The sequence below is a fragment of the Lutra lutra genome, chromosome 4, assembly GCF_902655055.1.
Source record: "Lutra lutra chromosome 4, mLutLut1.2, whole genome shotgun sequence".
Classification (NCBI taxonomy): domain Eukaryota; kingdom Metazoa; phylum Chordata; class Mammalia; order Carnivora; family Mustelidae; genus Lutra; species Lutra lutra.
The window spans coordinates 63,293,976-63,309,206 of NC_062281.1; the positions used below are offsets into that span (position 1 = coordinate 63,293,976).

General features: G+C 40.5%; 1 protein-coding gene and 1 pseudogene across 1 annotated transcript in view; one reads left to right on the top strand and one right to left on the bottom strand.

The window, feature by feature from the left end:
- The window catches only part of TRAM1 (translocation associated membrane protein 1), a 30,155-nt gene extending 27,678 nt beyond the window's left edge, over positions 1-2,477 (top strand). Inside the window, exon 11 of the mRNA XM_047724020.1 lies at positions 909-2,477. Coding sequence (XP_047579976.1) covers positions 909-982 — 74 coding nt within the window. The 3' untranslated portion in view covers positions 983-2,477. The remainder of the gene's footprint in view (positions 1-908) is intronic.
- Positions 2,478-3,990: 1,513 nt separating this feature from the next.
- On the bottom strand, positions 3,991-5,043 carry LOC125097268 (spermine synthase-like; annotated as a pseudogene).
- Between the last annotated feature and the right edge of the window lie 10,188 nt (positions 5,044-15,231).

Consider the following 15,231-nt stretch of genomic DNA (forward strand, 5'->3'; position numbering starts at 1 on the left):
TACCTCCATCATAACGTGAAGAAGGCAGCCATAGTATACTCCTAAACATAAAAGTTATCCTAAACACTGACTTTATATCTTGTAAGGAAACATATCCCTAAGAACTTTGTTTACAGACAAATGTGAAAAGGTTCTTTATTGCTACCAAAAGTACTGCTCTTAAGACTATTCTAAAATTCTTGTCATTGTTTTTTAGAATTTTCTGTCTTTTCTCTATCACTTTTTTTTGCTTTCAGTAGTAATTGCTTTATGTTTATTGAGATACAATTGACAGTTACTTTTTTAAAAATTTGCTACTTTTAGGGGAACCTGGATGGCTCAGTTGGTTAAGCATCTGGCTCTGGGTTTCAGCTCAAGTCATGATCGCATGGTTGTGGGATCAAGGCCCATGTCGGGCTCTGCTTCAGTTTCTCTCTCCCTCTCCCTTTCCCTCATACTCTTTCTCTCAAATAATTAAATCTTAAAAAAAAATTGCTACTAATATGTGTTTAACATGTTACCGGGTTGGGTTTTTTTTTATTACTTTATTACCAGGTTTTATGATTGGTTAAATACTGATAAAGATTTATTACTGAGAAATAAGTTTTACCTAAGGGCATACAGATCTTTATGGGTTTTTAAATTTTCTTTTCTGAAGGTACTTTTGTGTATAAAGATGATTTTATTTGCATTTCTTTATAAAAGAGAGTAATACTGGGGCGCCTGGGTGGCTCAGTCAGTTAAGCATCTGCGTTCAGCTCAGGTCATGATCCCAGGGTCCTGGGATCAAGCCCTACATCTGGCTCCTTGCTCAGTAGGGAGCCTGCTTCTCCTGCTCCCCCTGCTTGTACTCTCTGTCTCTGTCAAATAAATGAATAAAATCTTTATTTTTTAAAAAAAGAATAATACTGATTCTTTTCTCTTTTCAGAAAATGGTGTAAATGGAACAGTAACTTCAAATGGAGCAGACTCTCCCCGTAATAGAAAAGAGAAATCTTCATAATGAATTATAATCTAACTGATTAATGTCCCCAAAGAAATACGCTTTTTACTATATCTTTCAGCACTAGAGATTTTTTCTGTCCTTGAAAATACAGTTTGTGCTCTTTGATTCTTGCTATTGTACTGTTTCATGCATTTTTTTAAAGGGCATTTGAGGGAAGGTTGATTACTATGAGTGAGAAAAATATTTAGCTTAGACTAAGCTACCTGCCTTCAGAATAGTTTAGGGACCACCACCATATTTTATTTTGTTTTTTATCTTTGAACGTTTTTCTAATGATTTGGAGAGATAACTATTTACAAAAATTCTACATATCAGTGATAAAATTTCTTGCTCTCGCCAATTTTTTATATTAGCAAGATGACCTCTTCCAGCAAGGTCATATTTTTTTAAGTTATCTTTCAGGGTAAAATGGAAATACTATAAAGTTGGAAGTCAAACTTTAATATGTTTTCAGTGTTCTCTAATTTTTAGGAATTTTTGTAGTCTTTACACCTGGGGAAAAAGATTTGTAAATTCAGTAAAATAATTGTGTGCTTTATATTATAGGTAATGGTTGTTAATGTTACATCCCCATTTAAAAAAAAATAGTATTGGTTACAGTGTGTGGAGATTATTGCCATATATATTGAATCAAAATACTTGAACGTAAAAGTACCTGTGAAGTAAAATCTTTCTTGTTCATTTTCAACAGTTGTGAACTGGAAATCAGAAAATTAAATATTTACTATAAAGAACCAAATCTGACTATAGCCCTTTTTGATATGTTTATTAATAATGATTCTTAAATGGGGCTTGTTATAAGATCAATATGCACAGCATCTTAGAAAAATATTGTTTAACCTGCAAACCCTTTTTAAAAATAATGCCTATTTGATTTATATCTATAAAAAGAATGTCGGGTAATTATATTTGGAAAAACTGCATTAATCTTAAACTGAAAATTCAGTTGGCTGGTCTTACAAAAGACAGTGCTTTATGTTGTAACTATAGCTTTGGTCCCACCTTTAATTGAGAAGCATTTATCTGTATAAAACATATTTTTGGATAAATATATATATATATATATATATTTGTATCTCTACAGAAAGGCTTTAAAAAACATTTGAGTAAAACATTTGGTTCCCTTTTCTATAATTATCCTTAAAAATTCTTATAGCTATATTTGGTTTTTTGTTGTCTTCACAGTACCTATACTGCTCCTTTTGGTGTTCACATCTTGTTCTCCATTTCTCCCTTTTGTCACCAGCTCATGTTTGTGCCATTTTTAGTATAAAAGTTGCAGGCTTGTTAGGTCTGCAGTTTAATAAGTTGCCATGCTGCTAGAAAGTTGTGCTTTCTATTTCCAGCTGTTGACTTCCTGGAAAAAGTAGTAGCTCTCTGTAGCATCATGGAGTTTCAGTGGAACCAAATTTTTGCCATTAAAAACTGGCATTATATTGAACTATACATTGAGAAATCAATCAAAATAAAATTTTTACTTTCACAAGCTGTATCCTGAACGTTTTCTTTATTGTTAGCAAGTTTTTATGCTATCTTAGACGATATAACTCATTTAAATGTACCATGTTTAAAGAGTATACTCTTGATAAACATTTAGAATAGCCTTTCCCAAAGAAGTGTTCTGCAAAAAAAAGAGGATTTGTTTCATATAATATCAGAGAGCTACTGAGGGGGGAAAAAATGGTTAATCACCAAATTCAGAGACTACAGAGACTACTTTAAAAGGTGTTTCTTTACTACAGGACTATTCAACCCTTTATATGTAAATAAGCTTCCTGATCCACTAAGAATGTTTGCAGTGGGGATATAATGTGCAGTGTTTTTTGGGCTGTGGAAACTCCTTTATATGGAATTACTTAACAGGATCGTGTTCTACACCATACCATTACCATAGGTTTAGGAAAAGGAAAGAAAAAAGCCCTTTGTAGGTAGCTAAAACTTGATAGGCACGCATATAGTCACAATTAAAATTGTAAATTGTATAAGCTCTAGATCCCCTCGCCCCAAATGCTCTCAGGAAAGTCTTTACTGGCCTCCAGATTGTACAGTGTGTCACTGTCACCCAATCTAAGGTCAGCTTTGAAGCCTGATGGCAAGCATATAGGACCGTGACCCAGGACAGCTGTCAGATTCATTGAGTAACCTTGAACTAGTTGTTTTGCCATTTTGGGATTCAGTCTTTGCCTCTGTAAAAAGCCTTTTAGCTTGCCTTTTAGAGTATGGTTGTGGGTGGTCCAGGTGGACTATTTTGGAACAAAAGTATTAAGAGCATTCTTCTAAAATTCAGAAATTCTACACAGTCAAAATCAGAGCTAATCCTGAAGCAAAGCTTGTATAGATGAAGAAACGGGAGAGATGAATTTTTTTGTTGCACATTTTGTTAGCAATAACCATTGACACCTTGTGTCTGTAAGGTGTTTCTAAATGTTTTTTTTTTCACTGAAAACTAGTTCTACTGCCTATCTACATATGGACAAAAATATAAAATTGTTTTTAAGAAGTGATAGTTAAATTGATCACCTGTTTGTACTTTTTTTCTCAATGTTATTCAAAGCATTTCCATTCATTTCTTCTTAACTCTCTCATAAGCACCAAATTTTAATATATAAGTCAATTTTGGGGGAAACACCATCAAGAACTTCCCTCCAGAACAAAACAATGATGTTCATACCTCCAAACAACCGCATTTGAAGTCTACCAAAATAAAAACAAAAAGCCCACACACAAAGTAGCAAAAATCACATTCTAGGAGTTCCATGCATTTAGCAGCCTTTGCTTGTGCTGTCTAATCATCCTTCAGCTGACTTTTTAAAAAAGTAACACCTTATCTCATCAAAATATACTTTTCCATTTGCATTTTTTTAATTAAAAATAATGATTAAAAAAGAAAACTTGAATTCACAACTGCCTGACTCATTGCAGTGTCATGTACAGCATATGAAGGTCAGGAGGGCTGTTTGCAGCACACATGATTAGAGAATACTGGTCTTCAAGGTTCATTTTCCTTACAAACTGTAAAATACCGGCAATTCCAAGTGTGGTGGAAGAGGTGACATCTGAGAATCCTACCGGACAACACAGGTGCCCAAGCTGTTCATGGAATGACAGGGCTTCCGTCAAATTGACACAGTTATGCTGTGTAACGTTATTTCCCATCCTGTTACACTACTTTCACTGAGAGGTCAAGAATCAGTCTGAGAAATTCCCATGTGGAATCTTCTAGAGATGCAGAGATTGGAACGGCTGTCAGATCATTAATCACAGAATCAAACTCTCTCTCTTCTTTGGCATGTCTTCAGCACTGAAATGCAGTCTTCTATTAGGACCTGAGAGCAGTCTCCTTTAAGATTGTCTCAGGCATTGCCACATATTTTTCACACGTATGTCTTATATCCATTGACCGCCATTTGGTCAATCTCTACCATAGTGACCATCTTTGGTTTCAGTTTGACAATTTCACGTAATATGCCCCCATCTCCGTTCCCTAGAATCAGTGTGTCTTTGCCGCTGTAGTCTTGTTCACTGCCCGTGATGGCCTGGGTATACCCAAATCACTCTCCGCGAGATTAACTTCCCCGCCAAGGATGAGAATATTTCCAAATTACTTCGAGGGTAGAATTTCAACGTTCTGATAAGGTGAATCTTCATCATACACCACTTCATCTACATCATACTCAACCAGGCAACAATTAGCAGTGGGCAGTGTCTGTCCATGGCCCCTCAAACTATGGGTGGTAATTGCTTCCCCTTCCCGATACTGTCCTCAGTTCTTTCACTCTTTCTTCTACTTTGTTCAAAAGATATGTCAACTTCTTGGCCTAGTGAATCACCATCATAACTCTGAAGGTCCAACACCATCAATCCATGTGGGTAAACTCTCAAATTGGCAAAGCCGCCATTGTTGTCTATGCAGGCCGCTAAATAACCATGGTCCTGCCAGCTGTGTAGACTGTCATCCTTTGCTCCTGGAAAATGAACCAGAGGCCTTTTAGAATGGTCTCACCATCAGCTGTGATGCTGAGCATGAAGTTGAGCATGCTATGCCATGCCGCTGCCATAGTGAGGTGAGGCCCTGTGCTGTGCCTGGGCAGGTGGCCGCAGGAGACTGGGAGGCTGTGGGACGTGCCAGGCTGCAGCCCGTGGGGAGTGCCCACCTGTTTACATTTTTAAAGGAGTGGCTTCAGAAGTAATCCTGGGGGAATTTCAAGGGTAAAGCTTAAACAGATTGTTCTCTCCAGAGATCAACTTTGTTGTGTTAGGGATTCAATTAAGAGTCATCGACTATAAAAATTTCAGCACAAGACAGGTTTGGGAATTTCAAAGCAGACATTAACAAGTATTAGTTGGGAAAATGAAACACTAGTAACCCAGGTCATGAAGAGAGTGAATGCAGCTGGGCAAAGTCTCTAGGTGCTTTAGAAACCCTGGGCATCAGCTCAGTCTATTAAGATGCAATGAGGCAAGAAGACAAGTTCATAATAATAGTGCTGTTGATCTGGTTAGTGAGCACTTTTTAAAAGCTATTAGCCAGCTACAAAAAGCGGTGGACCGCCATGGCTTCGCTCTGTCTTGTGAAGACAGCAGAGAGCCTCATACTTCCAGACAGACTAGTCCTGGGTTTAAGCATGATTTGCTTTACGAAAAGCTTTACTAGGTATCTACATCCCACACATTAAACAGCTTTATCCAATACCATTAGGGAGAAGGCTAAGCCGATTTGTCTAGCCTAACTATTTTTAGTGAAAACACTGTGTTTGCTTAAGGTTGAAATCAAACATTTGAGGTGTCCTGAAAAGCACATCAGAAAAAAAAATAAGAGGTTTAGGTCCATCACATAGTCTAAATCATGACTATTCGTAACTCTGAGGGTAAGGGAGCGAAGGCAAAAAGCATATTCTCTTTTGAAGATTCAACCAACTCAAGTGATTTCTTGATTTCTGTTGTTGATTTCTGTTAACATCAATAGGCACAAAATGGTAAGACTAGCAGACCAGGGTCCAAATCTTGGCTCCTCCACTGACAATTCTCTGTAATCTAATGTCTGTGACTCAGTTTCCTGAGATACGTAATAGCACCTATCCCACAAGGTAGTTCTACAAACTGACATAACGCACATAAATTGTGCATAGCTCCATTTCTGGTGCTCACTAAATGTTAGCTGTCAGCTCGTAAGGTTGTGACAAACACAGGGAAGGAATGGCTAATAGTGTTAGGTAATTTAGTTGACTACTTCTCCATATATGATCCATTATACAAGGTATTGAGCATTCATGCTCTATCTAAGTCAAGTACAGTGTTCCATGGTTGCTACCTTGAGTAGGCAGGCCAATAAACTTCCATGAAATGTTCAAGCCAACATTATAGCCATTTGATCCTTGCAAGACTGCAAACATGCTTATCCAGCACAGAAGTTCATAAATCAAACATCCAAGTCTATACTGAATCATTTATACTTAGGTGATCCAATAATTATAAAAGCAACAAATAGTATGTATAGTTTCTAAATAATGATTTTTTAAAATCAGATACCTAAGGTTTATGATACCATAGTTTCATTTAATTGGTGTATTCAACGTCTAGAGAATTTTTAGTTGCTTGGAATTCCCTTTCCTTCTAATGGGAAGAATCAAACTCCATCAGATGAATGAGAATATTTACCTAGGATAAGAAAAGAATGTATTACAAGCAATGTTTATCAATATACTTGAACTAATCTTATAAAATATCCTATGAATCCAGTTCTGTAAATGGACTGGAAGGATGGCAGTCAGAATGTGTGTGGGATATACACAAAAATATGGATAATGCATGAAATAGACTAAAATCTAAAGGCCAAGTTCCTTACTCTGTTGTCTACTTGCTGATTGACTTCTGAACTAATCCCTTTTTTCCTTCATCAAATATGAGAAACTATAATAAAACTTTTTTTATGAGAATGATTAGAGAATAATTTTTTAAATTCAATTTTACCAGGCTAATTTAGGTTAGTAGTGACCTCTTGACCAATTAGAATGGTCCTTTTCTCTTTCTTGCTGATTTCATTCACAACAAACAAAACAATAAGATGCAGGTCATTTGTTACGTATATCAGAAAGGGAAAATGTCTATACTATACATAATAAGTACATGGAGGATGAAAAATTAAGTGTAGTTTTTAAAAGTGAATTCCATGGCTAAAATTAACAACACAGGAAACAACAGATGTTGGCAAGGATGTGGAGAAAGAGGAGCCCTCTTGCCCTGTTGGTGGGAATCCAAACTGGTGCAGCCACTCTGCAGAACAGTATGGAGGTTCCTCAAAAAGTTAAATATAGAAGTATCCCATGAGCCAGCAATTCTACAACTAGATATTTACCCAAAAGATACAAAAATACTGATTTGAAGGGATACGTGCACCCGATGTTATAACCCAACATTATCAAAAATAGCCAAATCATGGTACCAGCCCAAATGTCCATCGACTGATGAATGAAGAAGATGTGGTATATAAACACAATGGAATATTACTCAGCCATCAAAAAGAATGAAATCTTGCCATTCTCAATGACTTAGATGGAGCTACAGTGTATTATGCTAAACAAAATAAGTCACTGGAAGAAAAATATCACACGATTTCACTCATCTGTGGAATTTAAGAAACAATACAGATGAACATATGGGAAGGGGGAGAAAAGAGAAAGAGAAGGAAACAAGCCATAAGAGACTCTTAACAATAGAGAACACACTGAGGGTTTATGGAAGGAAGTGTGTGGGGGACAGGCTAAATGGGTGATGGGGATTAAAGAAGACACTTGTCATGATGAACACTGGGTGTTGTATGTAAGTGATGAATCACTGAATTCTACTCCTGAAATGAATATTGCACTATTAGAATTTAAATACAACTTTAAAGAAAAAAAGAAGGTAAATTCCATTCTGTAGGATTAAGGTCTAGAAAACTACTAGGAGTGTTAGACGACTGGTAATATACCTAAATCCTAATACACATGGGAAGCTTTGAAAAACTTGAAAGAAAATAAGCAAGACTTGGGGTGCCTGTGTGGCATATAGTTGGTTGAGTGACTGGCTCTTGGTTTTGGCTCAGGTCCATGACCTCAGATTTGAGGGCTCAAACCCCATTTCAAGCTCTGCACTCGGTATGGGGCCTGCTGAAGACTCTCTCTCCCTCTCCCTCTGCCTCTCCCCACCACCCCACCACTACCCCCACCCTGCACCCACTCAACTCTCTCTCAAATAAATAAGTCTGAAGAAGAAAGCAGAAGCAGAAGCAGCAGCAGCAATGCTTGGCTCAAATTTATCCTCAAAAGAACTAATATAACTGCACTCAGTGAGTAGAAAGCCCCGGTTCACACCTAGAAGTCATTTCTCTGTTGATATTATGATACCCTGGGGCAACTCTGCTACTGCCCAGATACAATGGTACTGTGGAGTGAGATGAAGATAGGGAGACAGTCATTCAGCAAGAATTCTCTTCCTGCAAAGAAATACTCCACAGTGATTCTCATTGAAATTTATGGAGCCCATCTCTAAACACTGGCCATTATAACGACAGCACAGGCTCATCTCCTCTATGCTTCTAATATAGAGCATCTTAATTTTGTATAGCCTGTGGGGTTTTTTGTTGTTGTTGTTGTTTTAATGAACACTGAAACAATAAAGAATTTCTAAAGCAAAGCCATCTTGTGGACCGTAGCTTTAGGTTTAAATAATCACTGCTTTCCTTGTTTTACTGTATTTTGATGAGAGCCAACATTCTGATTACAGTCCAGCATCTCTGGTCCGGCAGGCGGTGCCAATCACACCCCATTATATGTGGATGCAGAGTAAGTGCCCGTTAGGGGCTGCGGCAATCACCACCCTAATTTTCCGCTCACGCTCCATCCACGTCAGCGCTCTCGTCTCCAGAGGTAAGAGCAGCTGTACTCTCTGTACTCATTAACCCAGCCGCCCTTGACATTTGTTCCTTTTTTTTTTTAAACATAATGTCGCAAATTCTCTGTGAAAGAAAAGACTCTCAGCCTGTGATTTTTTTTTTTTTTGCATTGATTATTTCAGCTGTTTTTCGGGATCTGCCTTTGCATCTAAAAAAGTACTCTTGTATTTCACACATTGAGGTTCAAAATTCTGAACAGAAGACCTGCATGTGACCGTGATTTGATGCAATAGGATCGCCTGTGGCGGGCACTGAGGGGAATGGCAGCCCAGAGAGCTTCACTCATTGATCTGAATTTGGCTTTAAAAGCATTTGACATTTGTTTCTTCTTGATGTTACCAACGGCCTAAAAACCTGAAGCAAACAATTATGTAGGATATTTTAGCCTTAGTGATTCTCATTTCCCAGAAGCTTAGTTTTGATGGGTTCCTACCCTGCTCTGACTCTTTTAGCTCTGCAAATGTCTGTTTTTGAGAGAGTAGCTTATATTAATTACACTGTGTCTTCATAGTTGCCTGTATGCAGCAGGGTTCCAGTGGCTAGGGTCTTGCATCTGAAATGGAAGAAATGGGGAAAAGATGTTTCATTTTTATACCCTCATATAGCAAAGGAACAGCCTCTCCTACCTCAGTCCCATAAACACCCTCCCAAAGCTCATTATTTATCCTCCACAATCTTTTTTTCTATACATAAGGCACAATAATATTGCACTTTATTGATTCTAAAATGTACTCACCCTAAACTTCAGCATCTCTGGTTTAAGAATGGGGTTTTTCAATCAGTGGCATGTCAGTTTCTAGCATTTTTCTTAGGGTACAGAAAATAAGGATTTAAGAAATCTGGTGAATCCTTCGATTATATGAAATTCAGTAAAAATTGTTAGCATTTACTGAAGTCTTACCACGTCCCAATTATTATTTTAAGTGCTCTCCCATCTCATTTTGACCCTCCACAGAAACCCTATGAACAGGGACCATTCTTAGCCCCGATTTACAGAAACTGCATCAAGGAAAGATGAAGGTACATAGTAAGCCACAAAGCCAGGCTTTAAACACAGGTGTGTCTGATCATGTGCCTGTTCGCCACTATGTCTCACCACACACCTTCTCCTCCAGCCAAGCCTGCCCTCAGAAGAGGACCTTTTGATTTGATCTTCACTGTTCTTCCTTCCTAGGAGTTTTACAAAGATAAAGTTCTAAATATAGAACACTGATCATGTAAAGTCAGATAGTTTAGAATTATTTTAATTTATTCAATAACACTAATAGACTTTTTTCTGGATATTACAGGGATACAAAAATTCCTAGAACACAGTCCCTGCCGTCAAGGATTCACAGTCTAATGTGAGAGGCAGACATCCCAGACCGTAGTATCAACCATGGGGAAAGTTCTAGAGCAGGGATGAGTACCGGGGACCTCCCATATGAGGTACCTCAGGTATAATGCTAAACTTGAGCCAGACTCTCTGGTTGCTGAGAGGATACCCTGAGGAACTGACCTTGAGATTGAGCTTTGAATCATGAGAATTGACGTCGGGCTTCACACACAGTGTCAGAGGATGAATGAATGAGTGAGCGAATGATTCCATCAATCACTGAAAAAAGAAATCAACTATGGCTTGGAAGAAACTGAGCCTGCAACTTGGGGACACGGATGTGTAAAGAACAGTCAGTGAAAGACAGCCTCAACTCCCATATAGACAGCAGGTGTGGGACGCCTCCCAGCTCAGGGAAAGAGGTTATGAGGCAGTTTTGCAGGCCCAGACCACCCCCTACCATGGCCTGCAGAAGATCCTATTGAAAAAGTGCAGGCGAGGGTGTCAGGGGGTACCAGCACATTGCCTCCAGCCTTCCCCTCACTGGGCACTGGGTGCGGGCATCCCAGGACCACTGTGCATGAGGTCCCAGAGCAGCGCCTCCCACCAGAAGAGCCAAGGTTGGGCAGACATTCTGAGGAAAAGGACAGCTTTTTCTCAGGCCCTGGTTTCAGCTTTAACTACTAATATGTCGGCTTTTATGAGTGCAAGTGTTTTTTTAAAGATTTCATTTATTTAGGGGCGCCTGGGTGGCTCCATTGGTTAAGGAACTGCGTTCGGCTCAGGTCATGATCCCAGAGTCCTGGGATCAATCCCCTGTGTCGCACTCCTTGCTCAGCAGGGAGCCTGCTTCTCCCTCTCCTTCTGCCTGCTACTTTGCCTGCTTATGCTCTCTCTCTCTGTCAAATAAATAAATTAAATTTTTTAAATATTTTATTTATTTATTTGAGAGAGGCAGTGCAAGTATGGGGTGGGGAGGACTGCAGGGAGGGACAGAGCAAGAGGGAGAAGCAGACTCTCCACTTAGCAGGGAGCCTGATGCAGGGCTCGATCGCAGGACCCCGGGACCATGACCTGAGCTGAAAGCAGACGCTTAACCAACTGAGCCACCCAGGAGTCCTGCAAGTGATTTTTTATGACCTACAAGACCTCCCTGAGATCATCTCCATGGCAGGAAAAAAAAGGAGCTCACGGAGTGGGTTTGAAGGAACAATGAAACAGATAAAATGAAGTCTCTTCATGATTCCACCCTTCCAAACCCAATTCATTGAATGAAGAGATTACGAGCAAAAATCAGGAGAGAAAAGAGAAGATGGCACACAGTGTGGTTGCTGTGGCTGGGCTGTCACTAGACAGCTATGGGGATGTGAGTTGCAACCATGATGCCCATCCCCATCCGGGTGGGGAGGGACAACCTAGACGGATTCCCGCCCTCACCAGGCTTACAGTGTGAAGACAAGTAACCATCTACAAAAATAGAAGGAGCGATTATAACCGTCAGAAAGGGAGAAATCCCTGTGCTTGTAAAAAGAGGACGTGGGGGAGAGGAGGAAAGACCTCTCTGAGAAAAACCAGTGCTGAGCTGAGAAGCCCAGGATGAAGACAACTGAGGCAGAGGGTGAGGGAGACCCACCCATGACACATGTGCCATTTGGTGGGGGAGGCAAGAAGGACAGGGTCCCCAGGACTTGGTGCCGGGCCAGGGGACTCTAGCTCCTGGGCTCCTTCCTTTGTGTCAAGATGTCTCCCTCGTCTTTCCATGGAGAATCATGGTCTGCGGGTGTGTACACTATGCTGGGTCTAGTGAGGGAGTATATTCATCTTTTCTCCCTCTCTGGGGTCCTCCACAAGTCTTTCTCTTGTGAAGACACTGGCAAGAGCAAGATGTCCGGGACACTCAGCAATATTTGTAAATCTGACAGGTAACACACTTGCATGTTTTCCAATACATATACTTAGTGTTACGTTATCATTTTGCTCCTTCTCCCCCTGTTATTGAGCACTATTGAATGAAACCTTGTAGTCTAGTAAAAGAGAGAAGATACTGCACGAGGTAGTTCAGAAGGAGCTTGCATCTCAGCGGGAAGGCCAAAAAAGATGGCAACTGGCTTTTAGGGGCAAATGTGGTTGATTTCACATTTGTAAGCTCTGATTTTTTTTTTAAGATTTTATTTACTTATCTGACAGAAAGATCACAAGTAGGCAGAGAGGCAGGCAGAGAGAGAGGCTTAAGCAGGTTGCCCACTGAGCAAAGAGAGTCCAATGCGGGGCTCGATCCCAGGTCCCTGAGACCATGACCTGAGCCAAAGGCAGAGGCTTTAACCCACTGAGCCACCCAGGTGCCCCTTGCAGGCTCTGATTTAAATCAGAGTAGAAAGCTACCCCAAATCAGCTACAAGGGGTCTGCTCTCTGGCTCTCGAACAATTAGTTGAAAGGCTTCCACTTTGAAAATAATTCACAGCCCCCCCCCCCACTCTTTTAAGCCAGTGTTACTCGAACTACAACCCAGGGACCAGTTCCTGTTCCATTCTGCAAATGGTCTGTAACCAGTCTATAGTGAGATAAGCACAGAAACAAAGTGAGCATTTAGAACTTTTACGGCATTTTGGCAGAATAGATTTAGGTCTGCTGAATTGAAAGAAAGAAAGAGAGAGAGAGAAGGAGGGAGAAAGGGAGGGAAGGAGGGAGGAAGGAAGGAAGGAAGGAAGGAAAGGAAGGAAGGAAGGAAGGAAGGAAGGAAGGAAGGAAGGAAGGAAGGAAGGATTGAGCTTGTGTTTTGTATGCCTTTGGAGGTTTTTTAAAATTGAATTTTCTGTTTATTTTATTATTTTTTGTAAAAATATGGATCCACAATGGATTTAAGACAAAGCCAGTCCTTTCACACAGGTGTTCTGAGACTCCTTGTTCAGCGCCTCTCAGGGGGCCTCAAGGGCACTCTACTCAAAAGAACAAGCAGCTCAATACACGACAGCTCCCGAAGGATCCAGAAACACTACCAACAAGTCAGGACCCACCCTGTAGACTTTCTCATTCCAAACAGAGCTCTTGGCCAGATTGCTGGCAGCTTTCCAGATTTCTGCCAGCAGGAAGCACAGATAAGGAAGCTACACTCCCCTTGAAAAATCAGACTGATCCAGAAAGACGCTGCCTAATTTCTCGTAAAGCCCACAAAAATGTGAGCTGGCCAAACAGAGGCACAAAGAGACTGCTACCAGTGATGTCTTCAGAGCGAAATGTCACTTCTCTTCTTCTGACTTTAAAGGAGGTAGAAGAGTCTTGAGTCCAGATAGTCACAGAGCCTGTGACAGAAATCCCCCAGTGGCCACGACTGTATCATCAGTTAAATAAAATCAGGTATGACGGGTTCGTACCAGCCCATTAGGGTCACCACACTCCGCTATACGGTTGTTCCTGTAGTGACTAAGAGAGGCGAGATCTGCTGTTAGACTGATTTTAGCCATTGAGATGCCACAACATCCCCAATGGGATGCTTCTTTGCAACTTGGGTCTAAGGATACACTCATTGAGCCAGCCCTTCAGCAATCACGGACAATTGAGACTAATGTGTCCTTAGCAAACATCGCCGGGCTCCCGTTATTTGTATTCTTAGCTGTACTCAGATGTCTTTAGTTGGTGTCTTTCATTAGACTAAATGAGTTGGAGTTTTACAGGCAGAAAAAAATATCTTCCCATATCTTCTGTAATTTTCCCACATGTCTATTACATTCTGTGCCCAGTAGGCTCTGAGTAAATGTTGACTAACCCATTAATAAAATGATGTAAATCAAACAGCAGGTTCCCTTTTTTTTTTTTCACTTTCAGTGCATTTATTTTCTTTGCTGGTGTACTGTTTTATTCAAAGCTCCACGAATTTGATTTAAATTTTTTAGAAATAGAGGAACAGAGAAAAAAATAATGCAAACTTAGTTCATTTGGATCCTGTGTACTCACCTATCACACCCAACTGTAGAACTCAGGAACTGTGTATCCATGCCTAATTAGCTCCGGCAAAATCCAAGCTACTCACCCATTGAGGAAGCTTTCAACTGATGAGACTTCTTGAAGGGAAATTAAGAAACAGAGACCCAAAGAGCTTTTCTTTTCTTTTCTGTTCCCTTTTCTTACCTCTTTTGAATTTCCCAAAAATTATGCAGAAAGGCTCAGATGGAAACTGAATGTGTTCTTTCTTGTAGTAGTGAAGTCAGCCACAACGTCCCATGAACAAGGGCCTAGAGGTGAGGGAACCTGGAAGGCATGAGAGTGGCAAGGCCAAGGAAGAGAGAGCCTAAGCCCAATCTATGAAAGCAAACCTCAGGCCATCACTGTAGATACAAGCTCCATTAGGAAAATCAGCAGCACCTAGGGCATAGAAATTCTGTTGTATTCTTTCCTTATCATCTCTTTATCTCCTTCTTTCCTGCATTCACTCATCCCATCCCCATCTTTGCATAGCCAACCCACTTCCCTTCTCATAGAGAAAAGAGAGGAACTTGCTTGTCTGGGAGTGGTGGGGGTGGGAAGTGGCCCACATTATATATATTTTTTTAAAGATTTTATTTATTTATTTGACAGAGAGACCACAAGCAGGCAGAGAGGCAGGCAGAGAGGAGGAAGCAGGCTCCCTGCTGAGCAGAGAGCCCGATGCGGGGCTCGATCCCAAGACTCTGAGATCATGACCTGAGCCGAAGGCAGCGGCTTAACCCACTGAGCCACCCAGGCGCCCGGCCCACATTATATTTTGAAAGGAGGGTTCCATTTTCATGTGTTTCCCCATCGCCTCTCTGATTTCCCTGCAAGTGGAGCCAACAATTCCTTTGAGAAAAACCCAAAACTTTTCTTTTTTTCTTTTTTTTTAAATTTTATTTATTTATTTGACAGAGAGAGAGAGAAATCACAAGTAGGCAGAGAGGCAGGCAGAGAGAGGAGGAAGCAGGCTCACCACTGAGCAGAGAGCCCGATGCAGCGCTCGATCCCAGGACCCTGAGATCATGACCTGC